Source organism: Zootoca vivipara, chromosome 2 (assembly GCF_963506605.1).
Source record: "Zootoca vivipara chromosome 2, rZooViv1.1, whole genome shotgun sequence".
Lineage (NCBI taxonomy): Eukaryota > Metazoa > Chordata > Lepidosauria > Squamata > Lacertidae > Zootoca > Zootoca vivipara.
This window is the reverse complement of record NC_083277.1, coordinates 56342646-56367624: the sequence shown is the minus strand read 5'-3', so window position 1 is coordinate 56367624 and position 24979 is coordinate 56342646. Positions and strand designations below refer to the sequence as shown.

Below are 24979 nucleotides of genomic sequence, written 5' to 3'. Positions count from 1 at the left end.
GTCTGAGTGAATAAATGCTTATTCAAATCACACTGACCATACTGTAGAGATGAAAGCAAACTTTTAGGGCACAGCTTTCCAAACTTCTCATATTGGTGACAACACTTTTTAGATATGCATCATTTTGCGACATAGTAATTCAGTTTTGCATCATTTCGCTACACAGTAATTCAGTTTTACCAGAAAACTTGGGAGGAGAGTGGGGAACATTTGCACGTCACACATATACACGGCAGCTGATACACTAATATGTCACAACACACAGTTCAGTTCTAGAGGAAGGGAATTCCACGGATGTGTTGCTGTAATCAAGAAGGTATTTTCCTGTATCATCACATTCACATCAAGCTATGCCCAGCAGTGCAACCATGTCAAGGGCCTTCCTAGCAGAATTTAAGGCTCAGGCCAAGGCATTTCTTCAAGTATTTGGGACCTAAGTCATGGAAGGCTTTATATGTTAATGTTGAACCTTGAATTGGGCTCAGTAGCATCCTGCCAGTCAGTGCAGTTTTCACAGGAGTGGTGTGTTACAAATCTGATTAAATACACACCAATCTGGTGGCCACATTTTGCACAAAATGCAGTTTTCAGATCTTCACAAGGTAGCCCTACCAAAGCTGGTGGTGTCGCTGGAGCTAGAAATAGGCAATCCTTGCCACCAGTGCCATCTGGATCTCCAGTGACTGTGTTGAATCATGGAGAAGCCGATTTACTATATACCTGCTTCTTCAGTAGCTTATCTAGAGTAGGCCACCTCTCCATGTAGAAGGGAATTGTTGGCAGGTGGCTTGTATAATGCTAGAATCTGTGATGGGGATGATGTTATTAGATCTTGTAATGTGGAGTTGACATGGGGACAGAGTCAGGGTCTGGATCTGGATGTGTGGCAGGGTCTAGTGGCTTGACGTCAGTTTTATGGCCAGTTGTTCATGAGTAGCTGTTCTAGGTTAAGAGGGTGTCTGTATACAAGTGTAGGCCTGCCATCCAAAGCCTGTGAGAAGAAAGTGTGCTATAGATCATGATACATTTGATTGGTTTTAACTTGGAGCTGAAAGTGACTAGTGGTGATCTGTAGTTTTCTCTTCTAGATATGCACTATTGTAGAATATTCCTGTGCACCAAATTTGTTTCTCTTTTTTCATTGCATTGCATGGGTGTTGGATTCCAAGGAATGTCTGGTGTAATTTTGAAAGTCACAATTTTCTGTCCGAGTCTGTGAACAAATGCAATTGTAGGCCTTGGCTGTAGACATGTGGATTTTTTTGTGATGTGTTCTAAGTGGAAGCTAGTAGGCTAGCTTTCCTATACAAGCTGGTGATTAGATGTTCATCATGGCCTATTCTACACACACCTATAGATTCCTATAGATGTGTGTTACTTGCCCAAGTGCAGTATGGCGTTCTGCAGTTTCTCTTACAGTTGTAATAGAAGTCTATTGTAGCAGAACTTGGAAGAGCAGTGTGGCACTTGTTTCATTACTCTTGCCCACTTGAGGTTATTTTAAATCTACTTCTGAGAAAAGTTCCTGGTAGTGTCCTATAATTGAGCTACTTAAAGAAAATGTTGTTGGCCAGTGTGGCTTTGTTCAGTTTATTCACAATTCCCTTCGTCAGTGGCGAAGCTGCATGCTCCAGCACCGGGGGGCGGAGAGCCAGCAGGGGTGTGGTTGGCGCGCGTCCTGAGGGCATGGCACGTCGCCCTCGGGGGCGTGGCGTGCGTTCGGGGAGGGGCATTCAAAGCAGTAGTGCAGCTCAGCTGCAGGATCTTCAGCACATTTGAAGAGTTCACTCCATAGGACAGGCATATAACACAGATTACCAAACAGAAGTCACTAGGTAGCAAAAACCAGAACATTAAAATTGGAATTAATGTACTTCATGTAATTAAATCTATTCACCTTGGATTAAATGCACCCTAGTGACATCTAAAGGAAATATTAGTACCTCTCTTTTAGGATACTGTAGTAGTTCTGAATGCTTCATGCAAAGCAGTGTACAAGACTTATTTGCTAAAAATACTTTTCTTCACCTCTTTGAAAAGCAGTAGGGTTCATATATTGGGACCACTTCCTTTCATGCATGCAATGTACATATGATAGCAGCAGAATAATCTTATACCACAGAGGAGGAACAGTGGCGGGTAGTGTGAAGAGCTTTTAAATAGTTATATTTATTTTAACTTTCCTGAGACTAAGAATAAATGAACTGGAGGAAAGCCTCTAAACATGTTGTCACAATAAAGAAATGCCTTAAGTTTCAAGAGATGAGGTATTTTGAAGTAGCTATACTATGTACAACTCAAATCCACTTGGCCAACTTCAAAACAGCCCTTTGCTTAAGATAATGTCTATGTAAAAAGGAAGGCGTAAGTGCAAAACTATGAGCAATTATGCAGCTTTACTTCCTTGCACAATCTTTCTGTTAAACTAGAACTGTCTGAAGTACTGCATGTTTTTCACTTCAGAACATTCATTATCTTTGGTCTGCTTGATTACATACCTGAAAATGTGATTAGCAAGACTAATATTTGCATAGTAACCTTGGTCCTAAAGCGTCCCAGGGAGTCAGAGTAAAACTTCCAGTTTGCAGAACTTTGGTCCAAAGGTCTTGCATATTTTGGTGCTGTGGAGTATCGAGGAAAGGAATTTAGATTAAGGAGGGATTTGGGATGAAAAGACTCTCCAAGGTTAGTTCTTAGCCTCTGGGAGAAATACGTTCCTGTTAAGAGATGAAATTGTTTCAAGAAAATCTATCTCTCTGAGGAGTATTGGCATCACTGGCAGGGGGTGAAGGTTACACGAAGGCCTTCCTGGGCTTTCTCCCCTTGTATGCATCTTTAAAAAAAATATATTAAAGATTTTATTGGGTTATAAAAATATTCGTGCATTGTCTCTATTTGCAGTCCTTATATGTATCTTGAAATGTTGGTAGTAAATCTCATATGGGTAGAAATGTAACGGCTTAGAGCAGTTTTTCTATGAAGGCTTTAATATGATTTCTTCCTGCTGTGGGATTGATGACTTGTATAATGTGCATTATCTGGCCTTACAAAGTGGTATAAGTTTTTACATAATTTTGGAAGCTGCTTTATTTCCATGGAGGCGCAGGTTGCATCCACAGCAAAGGTGGCATTTTTCCATCTCCGCCGCATCAAGCAGTTGGTCCCTTACCTCTCTCGCCCCGATCTGGCCACAGTGATCCATGCGACGATCACCTCCAGGCTTGACTATTGTAACTCGCTCTACGCAGGGTTGCCCTTAAAGCTGACCCAGAAACTCCAGCGGGTGCAGAATGCCGCGGCGAGGCTCCTTACAGGGTCCCGGCCGCGGGATCACATTCATCCAGTGCTTTACCAGCTGCACTGGCTCCCGGTGGAGTACAGGATCAGGTTTAAGGTGCTGGTTTTGACCTTTAAAGCCCTATGCGACTTGGGACCCTCGTACCTACGGGACCGCCTCTCCTGGTATGCCCCGCGGAGGACCTTAAGGTCCACAAACAATAATATTCTGGAGATCCCGAGTCATAAGATGGCTAGATTGGCCTCTACTAGAGCCAGGGCCTTTTCAGTACTGGCCCCAACCTGGTGGAACGCTCTTTCCCAGGAGACCAGGGCCCTGCGGGATTTGTCATCTTTCCGCAGGGCCTGCAAGACAGAGCTGTTCCGCCTGGCCTTTGGGTTAGACTCAGCCTGACCCCTGTGTTTTTCTCCCTCATGGCTTGGATTTATGGCCTACTTGAAATGAGGCTGCACTTTAAATTTTAATACTGTATTTTAATCTGTATTTTAACTAATTGTTTTTATGTTTTATTGTGGTTCTGTTGGTGTCAGCCACTTATGGCCTACTTGAAATGAGGCTGCACTTTAAATTTTAATACTGTATTTTAATCTGTATTTTAATTAATTGTTTTTATGTTTTATTGTGGTTCTGTTGGTGTCAGCCGCCCTGAGCCCGGTTTTTGACTGGGGAGGGCGGGGTATAAATAAAAATTTATTATTATTATTATTATTATTATTATTATTTATTCAGTTTATATCCCACCCTTTATCAAAAGCTCCCAAGGTGGTGTACAGCATTAATAACACATTTTATGGAGCATCGATAATAAAAACCATAATAACAGTCAGCATAATAATAAACTAATCATAATAACAGTCAACCGACCCGGCTCTCCACCCCCCCCCAAAAAAAAAGCTTTAACAGGGCATAGATTATTCCGTGGCTAAAGGCCTGGCTAAAGAAGAATGATTTTGCCTGGTGCCTAAAGACATGTAATGATGGAACCAGGTGAGCTTCTCTGGGGAGAGCATTCCACAGTCGGGGGGCCACTCTCTAAACCCATCAAGGAGGAGGGACACAGAGAATGGCATCAGATGACAAACACAGGGTCCAGGTCACTTTGTATCAGAGGCGGTCCTTAAGGTATTGAGGGGCTTTAGGGGGTTCCCTTAAATTATTTGGTCTTGGAAGCCAAGGTTTTGTTCTGCTTGCTATTTGCAGTTGTTGTATGAAGATTTATGCATTCTGTCACAAGTAGTTGCTGTTTGCAGTTGGTGTTTTTGTTCATAAAGACTAATGTTATGTGCTCTAATGTGGTTCTGGCCAACAGCAACAAAGCACTCCTGGATCATATTTTTCCAATTAAAGTAAGCACATTTTGATAAATGAAGCCTGTAGATGTTTGCTCCCAAATCCAGGTGGGCAGCACATTATGTAAAGGCTGGTGGAAAGGCAGTGCCTGCATTGCCAAGTGTTAAGTTTTTTTGTTTTTCAAAGATCCATGGAGCACTGAAGTGACCGGCTTGCTTTGATGTTTGGACCTTGAATAAGGGTATACTTTGTTTGTTTTAGATTATTTTCCTGTTCATTTCAGAAACTTCCTCACAATCCTTAGTACTGCAATGTGTAAAGGACTAGGTGCCTGATTTGCAAGGCAGCTTTGCTGATCTTGTAGTAAGTAGTTTGTCCAAAGGAACCATTAACACATTCAGTATTTGCTCCCTCTGATAACAAACTCATGTTGTGAGTGCTGTCAGAAATGGCGTCAAAACAGAGCCACTCACAAATGGCTATTGACATACTCTGGGGAACCATGAGGACCAGAAGGAGAGAAGAATAGAATGCCTTGCTTAAATTCTTTTACAGCAGGGGTGGCCAACTCCCAAGAGTTTGAGATCTACTCACAAAGTTAAAAACTGGCAGTGATCTACCCCCTTTTTAGGGGTTCAGGTCAAAGTTGTTTAGCTTTTTAGGGGAGCCAAACCTGTTGAGCTTTGTTGGGGGGAGCCAGTGATCTACCACAGACATCCAGCGATCTACCGGTAGATCACGATCTACCTGTTGGACGTGCTTGCTTTATAGCTATAGTATATTGGAAAAGGGCCTGGCTGGCTGGCTTGGTAGGAATCCTGAACAGGGACACTCCTACTAGGTGGTGTTTCAACTGGGCCTGGGTGATGTATAGCGGCTTCACCCAGCAGTACCGTGTTTCTCCAAAAATAAGACACCGTCTTATATTTATTTTTCCTCAAAAAAAACACGGTAGCTTATTTTCAGGGGGTGTCTTAATTTTTTTTATTAAGTATGGTACAGTTTAACCTACAAGGTTAAACTGCCTATCACTATGACTTATTTTTCGGGTATGGCATATTTTTGGGGTATGGTTTATTTTCGGGGTATGGCTTATTTTCGGAGAAACACGGTATATCGCAAGTGAAACCAACACTGTTTCTGAGCCCCTCTGCTACCAGTGCCACTTTCAAAATTGAGCTGCTGGTAGCAGAGGGACTCAGGAGCAGCGGTGGTTTCACCCACGATATACTGCCAGGTGAAGCCACCATTGCTCTGCCCCTTATACTGCAGAGAGCGGAGTAAGCTGTATCACCTCCCTCGACTTTTTAAAACTGCTTCTGCCCTAGCGCTCTCAGCTGTGGAGGCAGAACAGTTTAATGCTCAGCTGAGCCATGCAAAGAAGCTCTGAGGTCCCTCTGACTAGATAAAGTCTATATTCTATAGACTATTATATTCTATAAGTATATTTTTTCACTGCTCTAACCCATTAGTCTTCAAAATAACTCCGTGGCTTAAGCATGGTTCCCAGATTCTCCATCCAGGTAGCTTTCAAGACTGGGCATGCTTATTTCAGTAAACCTAATTACTCATTTGTTTCCAAGATACCGTAGATGCATCAAATGGCATAGGTGTGGGGAAAAGGTCCTTCCCTCCCTGCACCCTGTAATGGGGCCTTCACAGCTGTTTGAAGATGCTGGTGGCTTGGAGGGGGAAGTTGGGTAGCTGAAATTTCTGCCCCACCCACAAAATGGAGTCTTTCCATATTAGCATATGGTGCAGTTGCCACACAAAGGGGTGGAGCTTCTGCCCAAAGCAAAGGACAACATTAATGCATTGGGTGTGCATTTGCACTAATGTGGCTGAAGCTACCTCCAGAGTTGCTGTCTTTTAGTCTCATAGTCTGCACACACTGACACCGTGATGCTCCTTCCTGTGTTGTCTCCCCTTCCTCCACACTCCAGACAGAAATTACTACTGCCCCAAGGCTACCAAAATGTAGTAAGAAGCACATTCATGCATTCAAATATTGTCTAGGCTATTGGTTCAGACACTTCCTTGTGCATTGGAATGAACACATGAAATGTTAACTCTCGGATCAGTATTCTTCCAAATTGGGTCAGAACTTGTTCTGACACAATCCTTAGCGCATGGGAGGAATGTTCCAGTTTACTAGAGAAGGTGTGCCTGACTGGGAGTTCTTGTAATCACATCATCACTTTGGTTCTTAAGCTTTAAGGAAGCCTTCTATTACTCATTGACCTTGAAGATCTTTCCTTTAATGGTTTTATCAGAGCAAATGCTAGTCTAGTTTATTATTTACGTATTGTCTGAGCAGTTCTGGGCCTGTGATTTTTACAAGTGTACATGGAGCAAAGTGTTCGTATAAACTATAATGGCACAGCTCGTCAGTGTGGATACATTTTAGCTGGTGAAAGACAAGTTTGCATGATGTGTCAATACCCAGCAATTATATTTGATACTTTTCCCTATTAAAAGCAGTAGCATTGAAAATGTCTGCTACCTAACGAAAAGGTCACCTGTGTACAGTATATAAATATGGATAGAGCTAATAAAGGACCCCATTTATCTCTGTGTTGGGGGGAAAAATCTCTGTGTTGCAGCTTCTGAAATTGGAAAATATATTTGAAATTTCTGCAATACAAAAGTGAAAAGGGTGGGGTGGGGGAATCTCACATCAAGAGGGGATTCCAGTCAGAGAACGTGTGGGTACAGATATACACCTGTCTAATAAGGAACACAGAGTGAATGTCTTCACATAGGATGGAATTCCATTGCTCTTCTGCAGGAAGTTTCATGTACCCAGATGTGTTTAGGCATTTTGTCGCAGCAGGAAGCCTATTTTGCAAATAATTCTTGCAGCATGCACGCTTGTCAGAATATATAGACACAATTCTCCCACGCTACATGGTGTGTGTATGGAATTTCCTACATAGAAGCAATGTCCGGGTAGGAGTGACCTACGTAAAACAGCTGTCATCTTTAGATTACTTGTTTGTAACATTCAAACTCGGGGCTAGGAAAACTGTAGTGTGGAGTTGAGCTCAAAGTAGCGGAACTAAATGTCTATGCAACACCTTCCACTAATGGCTCTGAAGTTCTGATAATTATAGTGTAAACTTCCTGTGCAAACATACTACTGTTTTAATGAAAAAATGCCCCACTCTATGATGATACATCGTTTGATTTCTTCCTTTTTTCACATACTTTTATGACTCATTAAATATATAGGGTATGGGGAGTGAATGACCTGGAAACATTTAATGCTGCAGCACTGCTGAAGCCAAGAAGTTATAAACTGTTGCAGAAAATTGGATGGGAGACCACTGGGAACTCCATTTAAAAGTGGAAAATGATGAGGACATTGTGGGTGTGGGAGGGTCAACAAAAGCCTTGACAGAAAGATTGAACTGGACTGGGGCAGAAGCTGGAGAATTTTGAAAGTAGGGGGGACAGTGCTTCGGGCAGTGGGGCTTCAAGCTTCTGAAAGGCTTCATGCGTGCTAGCCAGATGACAGAACCTTAGTCAAAAGGGTCATAATGAAGTTTGTCTTCACCTGCTCATTGACTCTGTATGTGTGTGTTTCTCTTACAGGTACCAAGACCAGCAACAATGATTCTGGTGTGAAGGATTGGTGACTACTCGCCTCTGTTTAGCTTGCTGGGCCCTGGGTCTCTTTTTCTGGCTGCAACAGAGTACTTGGCACGTGCTGAGAGAATGACTCTTGGATTTATACAGCTGTCCCCAATACTGGGGAGGACTTTGCTAGTGCTGATGGTGACTACTACTGTTAAGTGCCATTGGCCTAGTGAGGCCTCAGAAGTTGTACGGGACTGGGAAAACCAGTTAGAGGCCTCCATGCATTCGGTGCTTTCGGATCTCCGAGAGAATGTGCCAGCAGTGGTGGGGATTCCTGACAGCTCTGCTGTAGTGGGTCGTTCCTTCAGAGTCACCATCCCAACAGAACTAATAGCTTCTAATGGCGAAATTATCCAGGTGAGAACTTGGGACTGTAATATCTTCTGCTGTGTATTTACTTCTATCTCACTAGTCTTTGTCTTCGCTCTCTCCTCAATGGCTGTGCTTAGAAATTGACTTTTACATCCAAATGTCACAGAGACTAAGATCAGGATAGGTATCTACCAGGGATGTCCAACACGTCGATCGCGATCTACTGGTCGATCCCTGCAAGGTTTTTGTAGATCGCAGTCGATCACTGGCCCCCTTCCGGCCCTGCCCCCTCTCCCTGTGCCAGCCTCTATTGTTGCAGAAGGGAAGCCGGAGGTTAGAAACTGAGGCTGTTATCTGGCCAGGGACTGTAAGGTTAGTGGGTGCTTCTGTTCCTCCCCCTCCTTCAGAAGAGCTGCAAAAAGTCACTGAACTCCTATAAAATGGGCCATTCCCCCTCCCTTAAAAAAAAGGTCAACAACTTTGGCCTGAACCCCTTAAAAATGGGGGTAGATCACTGCCAGATTTTAATTTTGAAAGTAGATCACAGTCTCTCGGGAGTTGGCCACCCCTGTACTATACTAATTTGTCTAACATGATCCTAATTTGAAATCTGGGTTGACTTTTCATGGAATTTGAAACTTGATGCTAGGGGAAGAGAACGTCTCATAAACACACTCCAAGCATAGTCCCTTTCCTAGGCATAAAATTTTTGCATTCCTCTTCTGACTTTGGTAGGTACAGACAGCCATGATGTACTTTCTTGGCCTTAGGGTGCTACAGGGGCTGCCAGACCCAGCTTTAATTTATTAGTTTTATTACTATTATTATTATTTCTTCATATTGATATTTTATATTAGCATTTTATTTTTAAATGTCGTCTTATTGTTTATTTATGTCCACAAGACACACCAAAGCAATTTGCAATATAATAAAAACATGTGCAAAACACACACACACGAAAACAACTTAAAACAATTATTTTTATAAGGACAGTTTAAAAAGCAACAGCACATATATCAAACCAATTCAAAAACAGATAGCATCCAAAATAAAGATTTCAGGTGGCTTATTGAAAGAGGAATCATAGAATTGGAAGGCGTCCCAATGGTCATCTAGTCCAAATAACTGTCATGCAGGAATCTCAACCAAATAATACGTGATAGATGGACACCCAACCTCTGCTTAAAAACTGCTAAAGAAGAGTCCACCACCTCCAGAGGAAGTCCGTTCCATTGTCAGTGTTCACTGACAGAAAGTTCTTTCTGATGTTTAGTCGGAATCTCCTTTTTTGTAATTTGAATCCATTGGTTCGTGTCCTAGCCTCCTAGGAATGTCTTTAGCATGTGTCAAAAATGCAAAAGAGAAGGCACCTGTCAAATATGCAGTGAGAGGAAGTTCCAAATGGTATATACTGCTACACTAAAGGCCCAATTCTGGCATTGTGCAGAACAGACCTTTTGATAGAATGAATCTGTAGAATGCCCTCTCCTGCAGAATTGCTGTGAATAGGCTGGACATGCAGGGGATGAAGTGATATTTTAGGTATCCTGGTCTCATGCTATATGAGGCTTTGTACACCCATACCAGCACCTTGAACCTAGCCTACTAGTTAACTGGCAGGCTGTGTAATTCTTTCAGCACCGGCATAACATTCTGCCCTGGTGAGCAGTCAAGCCATTGCATTCTGCACCAGCTGCAGCTTCTAAGTCAGCCCATTTATCAGTCAAACCTGATAAAAGGCACTGTTAACCATCCAGGCCACCTGGGCCTCTAGCAACAGAGTGTCATCCAGACTATAAACCTGCTCCTTCTGTATAGCCCCATTCAAAGCAAGCAATTAATCAGTTATCCAGACTTGGAACTGCTCTCACACAATGCCTCCATCTTGAAGGAGTCAGTTTATTGACCCTCACCTAGCCCACCGAGTCCAGGGCTTGCATGGCCTGTCACAATTCAAATGTTACAGACAAATAATGTACCATTTCTCAAATTGGAGAGGTTGCTGTGGTAGTGATGTGAAACTTGCTGTTCTGGGGGAAAGTGTTGCAGTGCCCAGAGAGAGAAATTCTTCCACTAGTCAGCTTAACCAACAGCTTTTCAACCCCAAAGTTGAGGCTGTAGTAGAAATAACCTAGAATCATTTATGGGATACAAGATGGTTTTCCAGGAAGTACTTAATAAATAATCAGGAAGTAATTGCTGACTTTGCACTCCTTCCTGCCCCTTCTTCCTTGTTTTTAGTTAAGGGACCACCTTTTTATTTCTATTAAAAAAACATTTAACTGCAATAAAAGCAGTGAAAGAGACACAAAACCGCACAGGGGAAAACAAACACAGCAAACACAAAAATTTAACCACAGCAATTTGTACCAGAAAGGGAGAAACCATTTATTGCCCAAAAGCATTCCCCAAAAGGGAGGTTTGGACCATCTTGTCACTTGCTTGTCTTAGTGTTGAAAGAGCCAGTGTCTTTGAGTGCAGGAAGAAAACAAGGCATATATGAGTATTTGGCTGCACTGCGATTGTGGAGAGTATGCAGAAAGTAAAAGGGTTGCTAAAAGATGTAGAGACCCCCTTGCTGGAACCTTTCAAACAGAGATAATTCAGAGGTGATCACAACTTTGTTTTGTGTCCTGTGCTTTAAAAAAGGTTCTTGGCATGTAGTCAGCTGTCTGGTTGCCAGACCTCAACATGGGCTGGCAACAAGAGATATCATTCATACCCATGCTCATTCTTTTATATCTTGAAAGACATGTAGCTTAGTTACTGAGGCATCATTCTCAGTTTTTGTGCAAGAACTGCTTTGCTATCCTGTGCTGAAACTAGTGCTTTGCTAGCAACATTGTTGACATGGTACGTTCATAGAAAGCCAGATGGGTGTTGCCTTACACAGCTTGAAGGTCAAGAGAAAGTGATAGGTACTGATAACTGAAAGTAAGGGGCAAGAATCTGCTTGTAATCTGTTAAGTAGTTCCCAAGCTGTAAGAGCAGTTGTAGTCCTGCTTCCCTTTTAGGATATTTAGTTTTAATCACTAAGATGCTCAGAGATCTTGAGATGCAACTTATTTTAGGCAATGGCAGAGGTGTGTTAAGCTTGGACAACCTCAGATGATTCACAAGACCTACAGAACAACAGGTTGAATTTCAGTTCAGGATAAAGGCAACCAGACATCTTCTCAAAAGAAGAAATCGTATCGTACCTAAATTTGCTATGCTGACTGTGCTAACCGGCCAACCTATGCTTGGAAATGTGTGAAATTATTTTATTCACCTTGCTTTATGCAGCATCTATAGGATTTTAAAACCAGGAGGACCAATAACAGTTATGGCCTGTAATCTGCATAATACAGGCCATTGAAATTTACTCAGTAACTGGATTAGTAATCAGCATAATCTGCTCTTCTATTTTACAAAAGACTGTTTTTCACTTAAAATCACGGGGTTAAAAAAAAACTACTTCATTTTTGGTTAATTAGTCCCATGCCCAAGTTTATGCCTTATTTTGCAGTCTTATTTCTGACATCTGTGACCTGATATGTGTCTCACTTTGATTAGCTCTTTAGTACCGAACACTTTGAATGCATGAATATACTTAATCCCCAGTGTCTTGTGACATCTTAACCTTTTGGGAAGTTCTGACATGTCGAGCTCTCCACACTTTTCTGGGATAGTATTTTCAGTGTTTGTTTTTTAGACGTGTGAACCTTCCAAATTGGAGTTCTTACCTTAGATCTGTAAGCAAATACACAGAAATTACTTGCCCATAACAGTTTCTTGTAACCTCTTTGCCCCATCCATGTGGTATTAATTGTATTCTACCAGAATACAATACCAGAGGTATGAAATGAAGAGAAAATAATCAGCATTTATCTCTGCTTTACAAAAGCTTCTCTCCTTGGTCACCTGGAGGAAAGTCTTACTAACTGCAGAAGGTCAGATAAATGTCTGTTTTCAAGCCTGCATTGTTTTGTCATCAAGGTCACAATGCCATTTTTAAATAGTTTCTTCTACCCTACATGAGCTTTAAGAACTGTGTTAGTCTTCTTGCCAAAAGGGTGCAGTGTAATACTTAAGGGACCAACAATAATTAGGAAATAATTACTCTACCTTTCTCTCTGGTCACACTGCTGAGTAAAATCTCAACAATTTATTCTGCAGAGCAAAGTAGGTTCCTACTAAACAGAAGAGGCAATTATTGGGTATGTTGGTGGTGATCACTTTTGTTGAACACTATTAAATGGAATCCCCCCTCCCAAAAAAACCATGCTCAGGAATAAACATTTGGCAGCAGGTGTTTCTGTAGCATTCGAATGAAGGACCAATCTGGATCTGCCTTGGAAGCTACAATAGTTAGGTTCTGTGACCTCCAACAAAATGGAAGTGTGGGAAAATATTTCCTTTGGAGATGGAATCTCCTTCCTTTCAACCTCTGCAGTGCATAGGTTGAAGAGTGCTGTACATACACATAACTGATACACAGATGGTGCCATGTCAGTGAATTGTCAAGAGCAAAACCAAATCCATTTAATCTTTGGTTAATTGATGACTCCATTTATTGGTGTTTTCTGTGACTGACGGACTAGTTGGCAATAAAGCTATGTAAAGCTGCTTTGCTTGCGCAGACTGGAGACTTCTTTTCACAAGTCCAGTAACTATCACCATCTGCTGGAGAGGCTTTTATTTAACAGGTTTATTTAACAGGTTTATTCTTATCGGATATTAAGGAGATTTCGTCCCACAAACAGGATCTGAGCAGTTTTGTTCGGAGAAACCAAACAGGCTCATTATCAGCTGTGAGTGTGGTCACATGGGCAGGGCTCTGTCCCTATTAATGCAACAGCTGCACTGTGAGAGACATTCTTCTGGGGCATTTGGATGTAGCATGGAGTTGCCATCTATGCTGCATTTTTCTCTCCTGGCCTTCTGTTAAGAAGATTAACACATGGATTTCTAACTGAACATGAATTTAAGATTAGGGTCAATGTGGTGCAAAGAGCACTTTCTGTGAAAGCTTGAAGCTAATGCAGTGGGAACACTTGGCAGGCTGCCTGCTAACTAATGGGTTGAGAATTGTGCATGCCTGGGTCTGTGGGAACCTAATGCTGTTTGCCGTACATACGGTAATTTCAGTAACACCTGTGGACTCCCAAGATAAAAAGGGATTTTCACAGAGGCATGTACTAAGAGACTCAAAGAAGATCTTGTCCAGTTTTTCACTGGTGCAGTCATGTATGCCTCCCATTGTGACGAATTTTGGCCTTTTAACTTCCAACAGTGGGTTCCACACTTGGAATATATGACTCACTCTAATTACAACCAAACTTTTCACACTGACAGTTCCTTGTCTCTCAACGTTACTGCTCCTGAATAGTGTCCTCTAGCATTGAATTTTAAAGAAGGAGAAGATAACCAGTAAGTAATTGTATACATGGTCTGCGTGGCTTGGATGAAGGTCACTAGCAGAAGTTTTAATCCTCCTGCCAATTCAGCCATCAGGATATCTGCTGGCTGGGGAAATAGCAAGTGGTGATTAGTTGGGAGTCCAAAGCATCAATATGCGCCTAGCATCTGGTGCAAATGTTGTATCATAGATTCTTTTTCCTTTGGCCTTTTGCTTGCAAAAAGGTCATGTGTGGAGAAGTGCCCTCTTTCAAAATTTGGCATTGTGCCCTGGACTGTGAGCAACAAAACGGAGAGCAGGATTCAGGCAACAGGTCCCTTGTTCAAGCACCCTACTAAACTAGATTAAATGAAATGTTTTCAGACTGGCAGCATTTAATTGGACAGTCAATGTTTTGCAGTGACCACCTAGTGAAATTACTGGCAATGCCCTCTTCTCATATGAGAGAGGAAATGAGTTGTCCTCTGAATAGTTCCTTTATAATAAATATGGGCACATCTGGAAATGGAAGGCGTTACAGTGGGAGTGGCAGAATGGTATTAGATGGAGCAGCTGACAGAACTTTGCTGAGTTTTGAACAATGTGGTCTCATAGAGAAGTTGTTTATTACAGACACCAAAGTTAAATGTCACTTCAAATACGGGTCATTTCCACATCTTTAACCATACCCCGACAAGATCCATTTTAAATGTCTGGTATGTATAGTGGAAATATTCTAATTGCCCACTGATTATTCAGTGTTTCCATTTTCTCCAGATGAATATACTGAACGTTTTGAAACAAGAAATAAAAAAATGTGCCTTAAATTTAGCATCTGGGATGCAGTTCCACTGTTATACATGTTCCTTACATTTTTTTTCATTTTATTGTAACACACCTACGGTACTTAGTATTCTTGAGTGAGCCTCATAATTCCCTCTAGTGGTTACATTGGATGCCTAGAGGTTCAGATGCTTGACTGGTGTTCCTGGGTGGTCCCAGAAGAAGGCACACTGCAGAATGTTCACTGCATATCAAAAATAGCTTTCTCGAGGTCAGCATTTGGTTTTATGCATCTTTTGTCCTTATTTTCCAGGATAACAATCCATAGTGCATCTTTTCTTAAATTTCTGACCTTTGAATCTGACTCTCTTAAAATTCATGATCAATAAAATACAGCTGTGACTAATAGGTCCCAGATGGCTTGAAGTACATTGCATTTAGGTCTTGGACAGATGCAAGGGAATTCTAATTCAAAGTATAATAATGAATTGATCGCTACAAAATATGGCTAGATTTAGAGTTGAAACAAGCTTCATGAGTTCTGGCAACGTTTGCAATCTGCTTTTCATTCACTGAATATTCCTTGTTATACTGAGGAGTCAAAACCAAAATGGCTTCAGCATTCAAGCTTGTTCAGACGGTTTTCAACTGAACGTTGCCTGTTTGTTTCAGTTGCCTCCATTGTTTGGGGAAGGAGGAGCCTTTGCTTAGAGGCTATGATTAAGAAGATCTTTCTAATACATGAGAGAAAAATGCTGAGTATTGCCGGTCCACAGATTATGGGAGTACAGTATATTAGAGGAGGTCATATTCTGTGGGTTATCGGTATATACATGCACAGAGGTCAATCTATAGGTCAATCAACATCAAAACCCATACATTTCCTGGAAATTATAAAACATACTTAAGCAGGCTCACAGTGCATTTTCCATTTTACTGCCCATTCACTCAGTTTGAAGAGGTCCTTTTGTTTTAATGACTGAACAATTATCATCAGCAAACTTGGCCACCTCGCTACATCCATTTTTCAGCTAAATCTAGTCAGGGTGAGGCATCTGCAGTCTAGACAAACAAAAATCTTCCGAAAATCTTCAGGAATTGAAAAATTATTCTGAGGGGAAACGTTAAATTATAGCAGTAGTATCCAGGATACTGGGTGTGGGGCTTGTAAATAATGGATTTCAGCATGAATATAAGTCACAGAGATGGAGTACAAATTAGTAAATTGGGCGGTGCACTGAAAGGAAGTAACAGATGTGCTGTGGATCCCAAAAACTGGCAAGACCAAACCCATTCCAGAAGCAAGAAGTTGAAGTTGAGTTTCATAGATTGCAGGGGTGAAGGTGGTTTGTGATTAGGGTATTAATCTACTTTCAAGCATTTGTTGACACTAGGCATTACCTTATAAATAGCTTGGTGGCAATTTTAGAAATCTAAGTTTTTCTAAATCACTGTTGTTCCATTTGGAGTACAAATTACTTTTTTTGCCATGAGTCATAGGAACACGATCATCTACCATGAAAGCTGCTTGAGATATGCTTGTTTGTAATAATTGGAAACAAAAGCAGGCTTTTTCTTACCATACGAGGAGATATTTCTGTCTTGCATAAAATGGCAGAGTTCACAGACGTGATGCTGATAGTGGGCAGACAGCGCTGAACATAACTGCTTCTCAAACTGAATTGCTTGAGGGTTTGAAATACAGGATAGCATTAATATGCGATAACAAAAAAAAGTTACTTTGGTGGTACTGTATATTCGAGTCCAAACACCCTAAACGCTTACTGCTGCATCTGCACACTGACATTCCCACTGCTGGCTTCACATAGCCGCTCTTCTATATCAGACCCTCCCTGCAACTGCTTCCATGTTCTGCTTTGTGGTGGTGTCAGTTGTTGAGATCTAGGAATAAGCACCTCCCAGGAGTCAAACTTCCAACAGCAGCAAAGCTGTGGGGGACAGGGAGTGTGCATTTTCAGTAATACACACATCTATTCAACCCTTTCCGAAGGAAATTGAGCAGTTTTACGAACTAAGATGCTTGCATTCAGTAATTAATTTCATTTATTTGGGTTACATTGTACCGTTCCAGGGGCTTACCCTTTACAATAGCAAGTAGCCCACTATTTCCTCTATTTGATTTAAGGTCTCCATCCCCACCCTCTCTCCATGCCGTCTTAATGGCATGGAAGAAATAATACTTAAAGGAAGAACTAATATGTCCTTCCTTTTTTTTTTTACTCCTAGAGTAACTTACATGGTTAAAAGGTAAAGGACCCTTGGATGGTTAAGTCCAGTCAAAGGTGACTATGGGGTTGTGGCGCTCATCTCGCTTTCAGGCTGAGGGAGCCAGCATTTGTCCACAGACAGTTTTCCGGGTCATGTGGCCAGCATGATTAAACCGCTTCCGGCACAACGGAACACCATGATGGAAGCCAGAGCGCACGGAAACACCATTTACCTTCCCGCCACAGCTGTACCTATTTATCTACTTGCACTGGGATGCTTTCAAACTGCTAGGTAGGCAGGAGCTGGGACAGAGCAACAGGAGCTCACCCTGTTGTGCGGATTTGAACCACCAACCTTCTGATTGGCAAGCCTGAGAGGCTCAGTGGTTTAGACCACAGCACCACTCGCATCCCTTACACATAGCTTACATAAAACCAATATAAACCTAGATCAATAAAAATAGTCGCTTGAGCAAGAAAACCAGTAAATCAGAACGAAATATATGAAAGGTGTCTTACAACGTCCCTTGCCCAGACCTTATTAAAGTATGCACTTGGTGCCAAAAATAAAAAAGGCATCACCAAGCAAACCTCTCTTGGAAGGGACCTCCGTAACAAGGTTTGAGTGTCTCGGGTTACCACTTCCCTTACTTCACTTGGCAGAGAACATGGACTCGGGGCGCTGAGGCATTTCTGAATAGCTCATGCTCAAGAGGATGGTCTCTGGGGATGTCTACTTTGAATTGTGCTTGGATAGGACCTGTAGCCAGTTCCAAAGCTGGTATAATAGGTTCCCTAAGTCTTGTTGCTTACTGTATCTAGGGTTTTTTAATGCAATCAAAAGCAGGGAGGAAATATGCTTGTTAACAGTTGAACAAGTTTGTCTGCATGTCATTTCAGTGCGTGGCAGAAATAATGTCTTGAGGAGGAAGATGTAGGTTTGGTGACTTCACTAGACAACAGAACGGACAAAGGCAGAATGGTCACTGAGGGAGACAGAAATGCTTAGCTCTTTCTGGTATAACTGACCTGATTCTCTTGCATGGTGAACACTGCTATCTTTTAGTTACGGTAGTTCTTCAATAGCTTTCAAATATGCAAATAATACACTTTTCCAAGCCTCTGCTTTCTTGTTTTGAGAGGACTGTATCCTTCAAAAACAAACCCTTATTAGTTTGTGTTCAGAGCTATAAGTTTTCAGAAAAAACAAAATTAGTGGTAAAAGTCCTTTCTTAACAGTACAGTAGCAAGCTGTATAGGAGTCTTGATATGATAATCTGAGAATCATGCAATCTGCCTAGGTTTCAGTGACCCGACTCTCTGCCTTTTAGCTTCTTTTCCTTTTCTGCCTCCTTTCATCTATCCATCTGTAGTCATCTTAGGCTTGAATATCTTTCTATTCTGCTAAGATAGCATGGGGAGGCAATATCACAAACGCGGCCATGAACTTATTAGTATTTCATGTAGCCACCTGTCTGTACACACCGAAGTGAGGCTTTAACCATGGAATTTCTTCTAGATTCCACTACATATTCTGGCCAATATATGTGGTATGACTAGATGTTTCTTGGGCTTATATTTGTATGTGAAATCTTGGTAAAAAATATTGTGACTGTCAAAGCCATAGTCTGATTGCTTGCAAAGTTTCCTATGCATGAGGATGCAACTCTATGGGGTCTGTTTGTTTGTGGAAATAGGCATTAACAAAAGAGTACTCCCTTGACACACAGATGCATCTGAAGCACAGAGTGACAACAGGATATTGGAGTAGATGGGCGGCTGGTCTGATCCTGCAGGGCTTTTCTTAAGTTCACAGCTGCAGCATTGGCGACATATTATGGAAAAACTAACCCTGGTTTACACTTTAGCAAAATTATGATGCTAGAAAGTTATCTTGCACTTTTCAATATCTGAGAATTGGCTTTGTCTCCCATCTTCTATGATTGGGGAAGGAGGAAAGAAAAGAAATTGAAATCTGTATATAATTAAAAAGCATAAATTATCAGATATCTGCTACTCTTGGGGCAAAGATGAACAGGGAAAGCCCTATTAAAAAGGGCACCAGTCCCATACATAAACAGTGTCTGGTGTATAATCCATACTTGGTATTCTTTTTACTTGCAGTTGCCTTTTGGACCTCAGTTACATAAACTGCAGCAGTAGTGGTTGGCTTGTTTCAGATTCTGTCCAGAATTATGCATATTATAGTCATGTTTGTGTGGATGCTGCAGAGAAACTTACTGTGTGGTTGCCATAAAGGTCTGGTGTTAGAATTTTGGGCTGCATGCCTCCTTTTTGAAGTTAGAGGCACTAATACTATACTACATAGTATGAAATGCACTTAAAGAAGCTAGACTTAACTTTATTTCCTGAACTCTAGTGTGAGGAAGTTCTGCAAAGCTGCTTTAGTTTTATGAGGGAAGCAGCATACTGTTGCTTCATTCATGTTTAGCATCATGAGGGAAATATTATTTGTCCCTCAAATTTGAACACTTCTTGAAAATAGTAATAATCAGTTGAAGCAGAAATAAATATGTTCTTGTTGTTGTCATATTTTTATTTATTTATTTATTGACTCTATTATTCAATTAGAAATTGAAGGTGTGTATCTGTCTTTGGTCCAGTTCACATGTAGCACTAGATACCTGCAAATCATAGTTTCTTTCTTGGTCTTAACTATTGTATTGGGCTGGGTTAGTACCAAAGTGCTTCCCCCCAAAAAATCATTTGCATCCCTCAACTGATAATGTCAACACTTGGAAACCATTGGGGATTCATTCTCCTAGTATTCAGCTTTAGTGCCCACAGGGCACTCTGCCAGCTTTCATTGGCTTTCTTGCTTCTGTTTCCTGAAGTCTGTCACAGATAAAAGGCAGAGTAGAGCACCAGCAACAATGGAGAGTTTCAGATCTAAGGATGTAAGCTATGTACTGGGAAGACTTTGCCTCAGCTATTCACTAGTTGGCCTTATGCAAATTACTGCTGTTGACCACAACAACAACAACATGCCCTTCACGCTAAGGTCCCAGGGCAGGGTACGATTTAAAATAAATCAGTAAAAGGTTTTAAGAACTTATAATTACAAAAAATACAGTAGTGTGGATAGTAGCAATACTGGCTTACCTTTTATACCCACTGTAAAAAACTAAGAAGTTTCACATATATTATTGAAATATTCTAAGTGCTGTAAAGATGCCAAGTATAAAATATTTCTATGCAGTATCACCTCAAGACATGTCTGCTTGTGAGTCAGGCCTATCAAAATTAATGTCCTTTCATCCTTCCACCTAGCTTCTAAAATGATAGCCATTTAAAATATGTTCTGTACTCTGTCTCTTCAGTTGGCAATGTGATTTTGACTGAATTGAATACAAGCATCACCTCAGTAAGATTTAAAGTCGCAGTAAGGAAGTTTGAAATGTTCTATAAGCACTTCCACATATGGTACCTTGACAAGGTAAGAGGTTTAAATCTAAGGTGTGGCTCACACTGTCTGACAGCTGGTCTCTGCTGTCAACCTACCAAGCTGGAGTTTACTCTTGCTGAAGAATGTTAAGGTGGCAAAATTTGGGCAGGTCTGTTCTGCATTCCTTGCTTTGTTGAACTGATTCAGTGACACAGTGACTGCAGTGAACAAAAGAGGAAGGCACATGGTTGAAACATTTCTAGAATTGGGCATACACTTTGAAATTTCTCCTTACTTAAAAATTCATGGTAATGAGGTTGTGAGTAAAAATAATAATAATTTTAAAGGCATTTCTTAAAATAGATTTTTTAAAACAAACAAACAAACCGAATCCTCAAAAAGGAGCTGTATATTCAACACTAGCAGTAAAAACATACTGTCCCCTGAATGAAGATTTTCTCAGTGGGGCTGCCTTGCTGTGATATCACAGAATATTCACAAACACTTTTAACTACTCAAGAGAAAGCTGTTGATATAAAGGACCCAAGACAGAAGGAGCTAGCATAGCTAGCATTTTGCTTACTCAGATGTTTGCACATCCAGGTGGTTGGCAGTATTTGTAGAAAAACAGGGAATGATCTGGCCAGAAGTAAACTTTTTTTAACTCATGAATTTTAGCATTTGCTTAATTCTCCCATTGATGCATAGCTGCCAAGTTTTCCCTTTTCTCGCGAGGAAGCCTATTCAGCATAAGGGAAAATCCCTTAAAAAAAGGGATAACTTGGCAGCTATGCATTGATGTCCGTGGGACAAAAGTATTACACTCAGGCTGCAACCTGCTTTTATAGAGTAAAATGAAAATGGCTTTCTTCTGGGTAGACACATAAAGGACTGCACTAGGTTTTCTGAGAAAACGAACTTCCATTCACCTATCTGTGGTATTCATCTTTTTCCTTACCTTACCTTGTTAACACACCACTTACCAAAAACAAAATCAAAACTGCTGGTTGCAATCAGCTATCTATATTAAATCTAAACCATTATCTATTGTAGTGATTCATGCAATTTTTCTCCAAAAAAAGTATTTAATTGTTCCTTTTGTAAAATGTGTTTGTGTGTTGTATAATGTTGTTGATATTGAAATGTAATTGTTTCCTCAACTTTAGCTGTTCTGAGGGCTAAACAATACTTGCAATTTGCCAGAATGAGAGAGTATTTTCATAATTTAGGCTCAGTTTGCATGTATCACATTAGTTAAATGTGAATCATCATAAGGCAGATACAACTGAGTTACTATTATTTACATTGAATATTTCCCCGGTAAACGACTGTACAGTCTGAAACATGTTGGGATTGGAATATCTATCTGTTATGGGATTAGTATTTTTTGTTGTTGTTCACCTATTTTTTCCTGTTCACCTATTATGTTTCCCCTTTCGCTTCCTTTTTTTTAAAGAGGAGGGAGGTACAGTACGTATGCAATGGATCCATTTTTTACTGTATGGCGGCAGAGTATAAATTTGAGTTTTGGCAATTCATGAAATATATATGAATTCTACAGAGCTTTAGAGAAACAAAAATATCTTTTACTCTGAGAGCTTAATCACAGCTGTGCACTAGACTGCAGCAAACTCATTTGGAACTGTACCTAGAAAGACCCAGATTCTACTCATGGGCTCAGAATACCTTGGAATGCAAAAAACAAAACAAAACAAAACCCCAAACCTCAATAAAACAAGATGCCCCTGTTCCGTTTCAACTGTTGGATACAGTTTTGAGACACCAAATCAATATTACTACTTATTTTAAAATATTATTTTAATACTGAAGGTGCACCATTCACTGTAAAGATCACCGATAGAGCAGTCATAAATGTTTTGGTGCCTGAAATGGAACCAAAATGGTGCCTCCCCTTCCTGCTAGGCAGGATGGTGGCTGGGACTCTCTTGGTTTCAAAGCATACAGGAATTCACACAGAAATAGATTTTATATAGCTTTCTCATCTATTTGAAGAAGGAAAACTCGGCTTGGCATGCTATCAGATAGTTACTCCAATAACAATTGGCTATAGAGAAAGCAGGATCCCAGTAAACATACAGTCTGCCAACTGATATTTTGGGTCCCATGGCTTCTTATAAACCGACAAAACTATACAGGTTTCATCCATGCCTCTTTTCCTTCCTTCCTATCCACACACCCAAGAAATACAGGATTACTGTGTTTTCCCGAAAATAAGATACTGTCTTATATTTAATTTTCCTTAATTAAATATGGCTTAGCTTCAGGGGATGTCTTATTTTTTATTACGCGTCCAGCCTCGCCTCTTCCTTGGCGCCCTCCAGAACTGCGCCTATCACTATGTCTTCTTTTCGGGGTATGGCTTATATTGTGCAAATGCTTAGAAATCCTGCTACAGCTTATTTTATGGGTATGTCTTATTTTGGGGGGAAACAGGGTATAGCCAAAAGCTATAGAATCCAGGTATCTGATTGAGGGGAAATGGAAGAAATAAGGAACAGGAATCAAAGAGGAGGAACCAGGTGCAGTGACCTCTAATAAGATCCTTTTTGACATATGGGAGTGCTTTTTTTCTTACAGTAAGTTTCCACTTCCTAAAGTAGGCCAGAGGATTTTGAGTATACATGCATATATGTAATTGGACTCTGAGAACTAACCGCTGCCGCATGTCATGCAACAGAGTTACTTATGGGAAAGTATATAATCAAGTTTTCTGTTCCTGAATACAAATGTCTCAAGAGACCTTAGTACACTTGAATCCTTAACTGGTGTCCTTAAGTTTCTGAATAACTTTTTCTGGAGTGTTTCAGTTATGTATATTTGAAGCAATAAAGTTGGTCTAACAGAACCACCAGCAGGACCCTTAAAAGGGGACTCTTGTTTGTTCTTCTTGGCCAGGCATCCCCAAACTGCGGCCCTCCAGATGTTTTGGCCTACAACTCCCATGATCCCTAGCTAACAGGACCAGTGGTCGGGGATGATGGAAACTGTAGTCCAAAACATCTGGAGGGCCGAAGTCTGGGGATGCCTGTTCTTGGCTCTTGGTGGCCCTTTGGCACAGTACATATCTTTCCACTTTTCTGGTAGAACTTTGTGTTCACTCATGTTTCCCTGATGAAAATGGCTGAGCATACTGTAAAGAAGTAGTGAAAAATCAGGGTCCTCTGTCTACATTGGAACACACTGGACACGCTGAGTGCACGACTTAAGTACCACTTTGATCATTTTAAATTTGATAATTGAAGAGTTTCAATTATGTGTTTTCTTTTTGTTAGGAAAAACAGCAAGCAACACATTTGCTAGCCCTTACAAGATCTTTTCAGTTTGCTTGATGGAGATGGCAGTTAGGGGGCTGTCTATTATTCTATGATTGGCCTCTCACATATACAGATAATCCCAAACAGGGATTATTAATTTTGATAAATGTGGCAAGAGTAGGAGTTATCACAGAAATTCATTTCATAGAATCGTAGAGTTGGAAGGGGTCCCAGGGACCATCTTTTGCCCAATGTGGGGCTTGAGCCCATGACCCTGAGATTAAGAGGCTCATGTTCTACCAACTGAGCTATCCCAATGATGTTTTCTTCTTCTGTTGTTGTGTTCTGTCCACATGCTTTCAGCCAAGTTTTTTTAGTGCAGCAGGGTTCAGGTGAGGTTACAGAAGTGAATCAGTCTTGGTTGCCCTGATGGGAAGTAGAGGTGGAATGCAATCCTGTTATTCTTAATTGAGCTCTTAGTTTTTGATACCATTGCCCACGGTGTCCATTTGAGCTCAGCTACTGAAGGCACTGTTACAGTGGTTCTCAACCTATCTCCAGGGTTGATCTCAAAGAATAGCATTGGGTGAATGTCTTTGGGTCCCCTTGAAGTCATGCTGTGGGGTGCCAAAGTGTACTACCTTGTCCCCAGGGCTGTTTATCATCTATATGGTGCCATGGGGAGTGGTCATTAGGAGATGGGAGGCAAGGTGTCATCAGTATGCTGATGATAACCAGCTCTGCTTCTCAGTAACATCTGAACCAGTAGAGCCTATACAAGCCTTGGACCAGTGCTTGGACTCGGTGGTGAGCTGGATGAGGGACAATAAACTGACTTTGAATCCTGGCAAGATGGAGGCATTGTGGGTGGGTGGTTCCTGAGTCCACATAATTGCCCAGCTTACTTGGATGGGGTGATACTTCCTCTGAAGGAGCAGGCTCATGGTATGAAGGTGTTCCTGGATCTGTCTTTGTTGCTAGAGGCCCAGGTGACCTCAGTGGCTAGGTAAGACAGCTACAGCCATTTCTGGAGCAGGATAGCCTGTCCACTGTTGTCCATAGGTTGGTAACTTCCGGGCTGGAGTTATTCAATCTGCTGTATGTGGGGATGCCCTTGAAGTTGGTCTAGAACAGGCATAGGCAACCTTGGCTCTCCAGATGTTTTGGAACTACAACTTCCATAATCCCTAGCTAACAGGGCCAGTGATCAGGGATCATGGGAGTTGTAGTTCCAAAACATCTGGAGAGCCAAGGTTGCCTATGCCTGGTCTAGAAGCTGCAGCTGGTAGAAAATACAGCAACTGGACTGTTGACTGGGGCAGAATATTGTTACCATGATGTTGAAAGAATTGCACTGGCTGCTGGTTT

The 24979-nt window shown here is 41.2% G+C and overlaps 1 protein-coding gene across 4 annotated transcripts in view; it reads left to right on the top strand.

Annotated features, from left to right (window-relative positions):
• The window catches only part of DAG1 (dystroglycan 1), a 70879-nt gene that overhangs the window by 40212 nt on the left and 5688 nt on the right, over positions 1-24979 (top strand). For all 4 annotated transcript variants that reach the window (XM_035105911.2, XM_035105914.2, XM_035105913.2 and 1 more), the window contains one exon: positions 8183-8584. In XM_035105911.2, the coding sequence (XP_034961802.1) occupies positions 8306-8584 (279 nt within the window). In that variant the 5' untranslated portion in view covers positions 8183-8305. The remainder of the gene's footprint in view (positions 1-8182; positions 8585-24979) is intronic.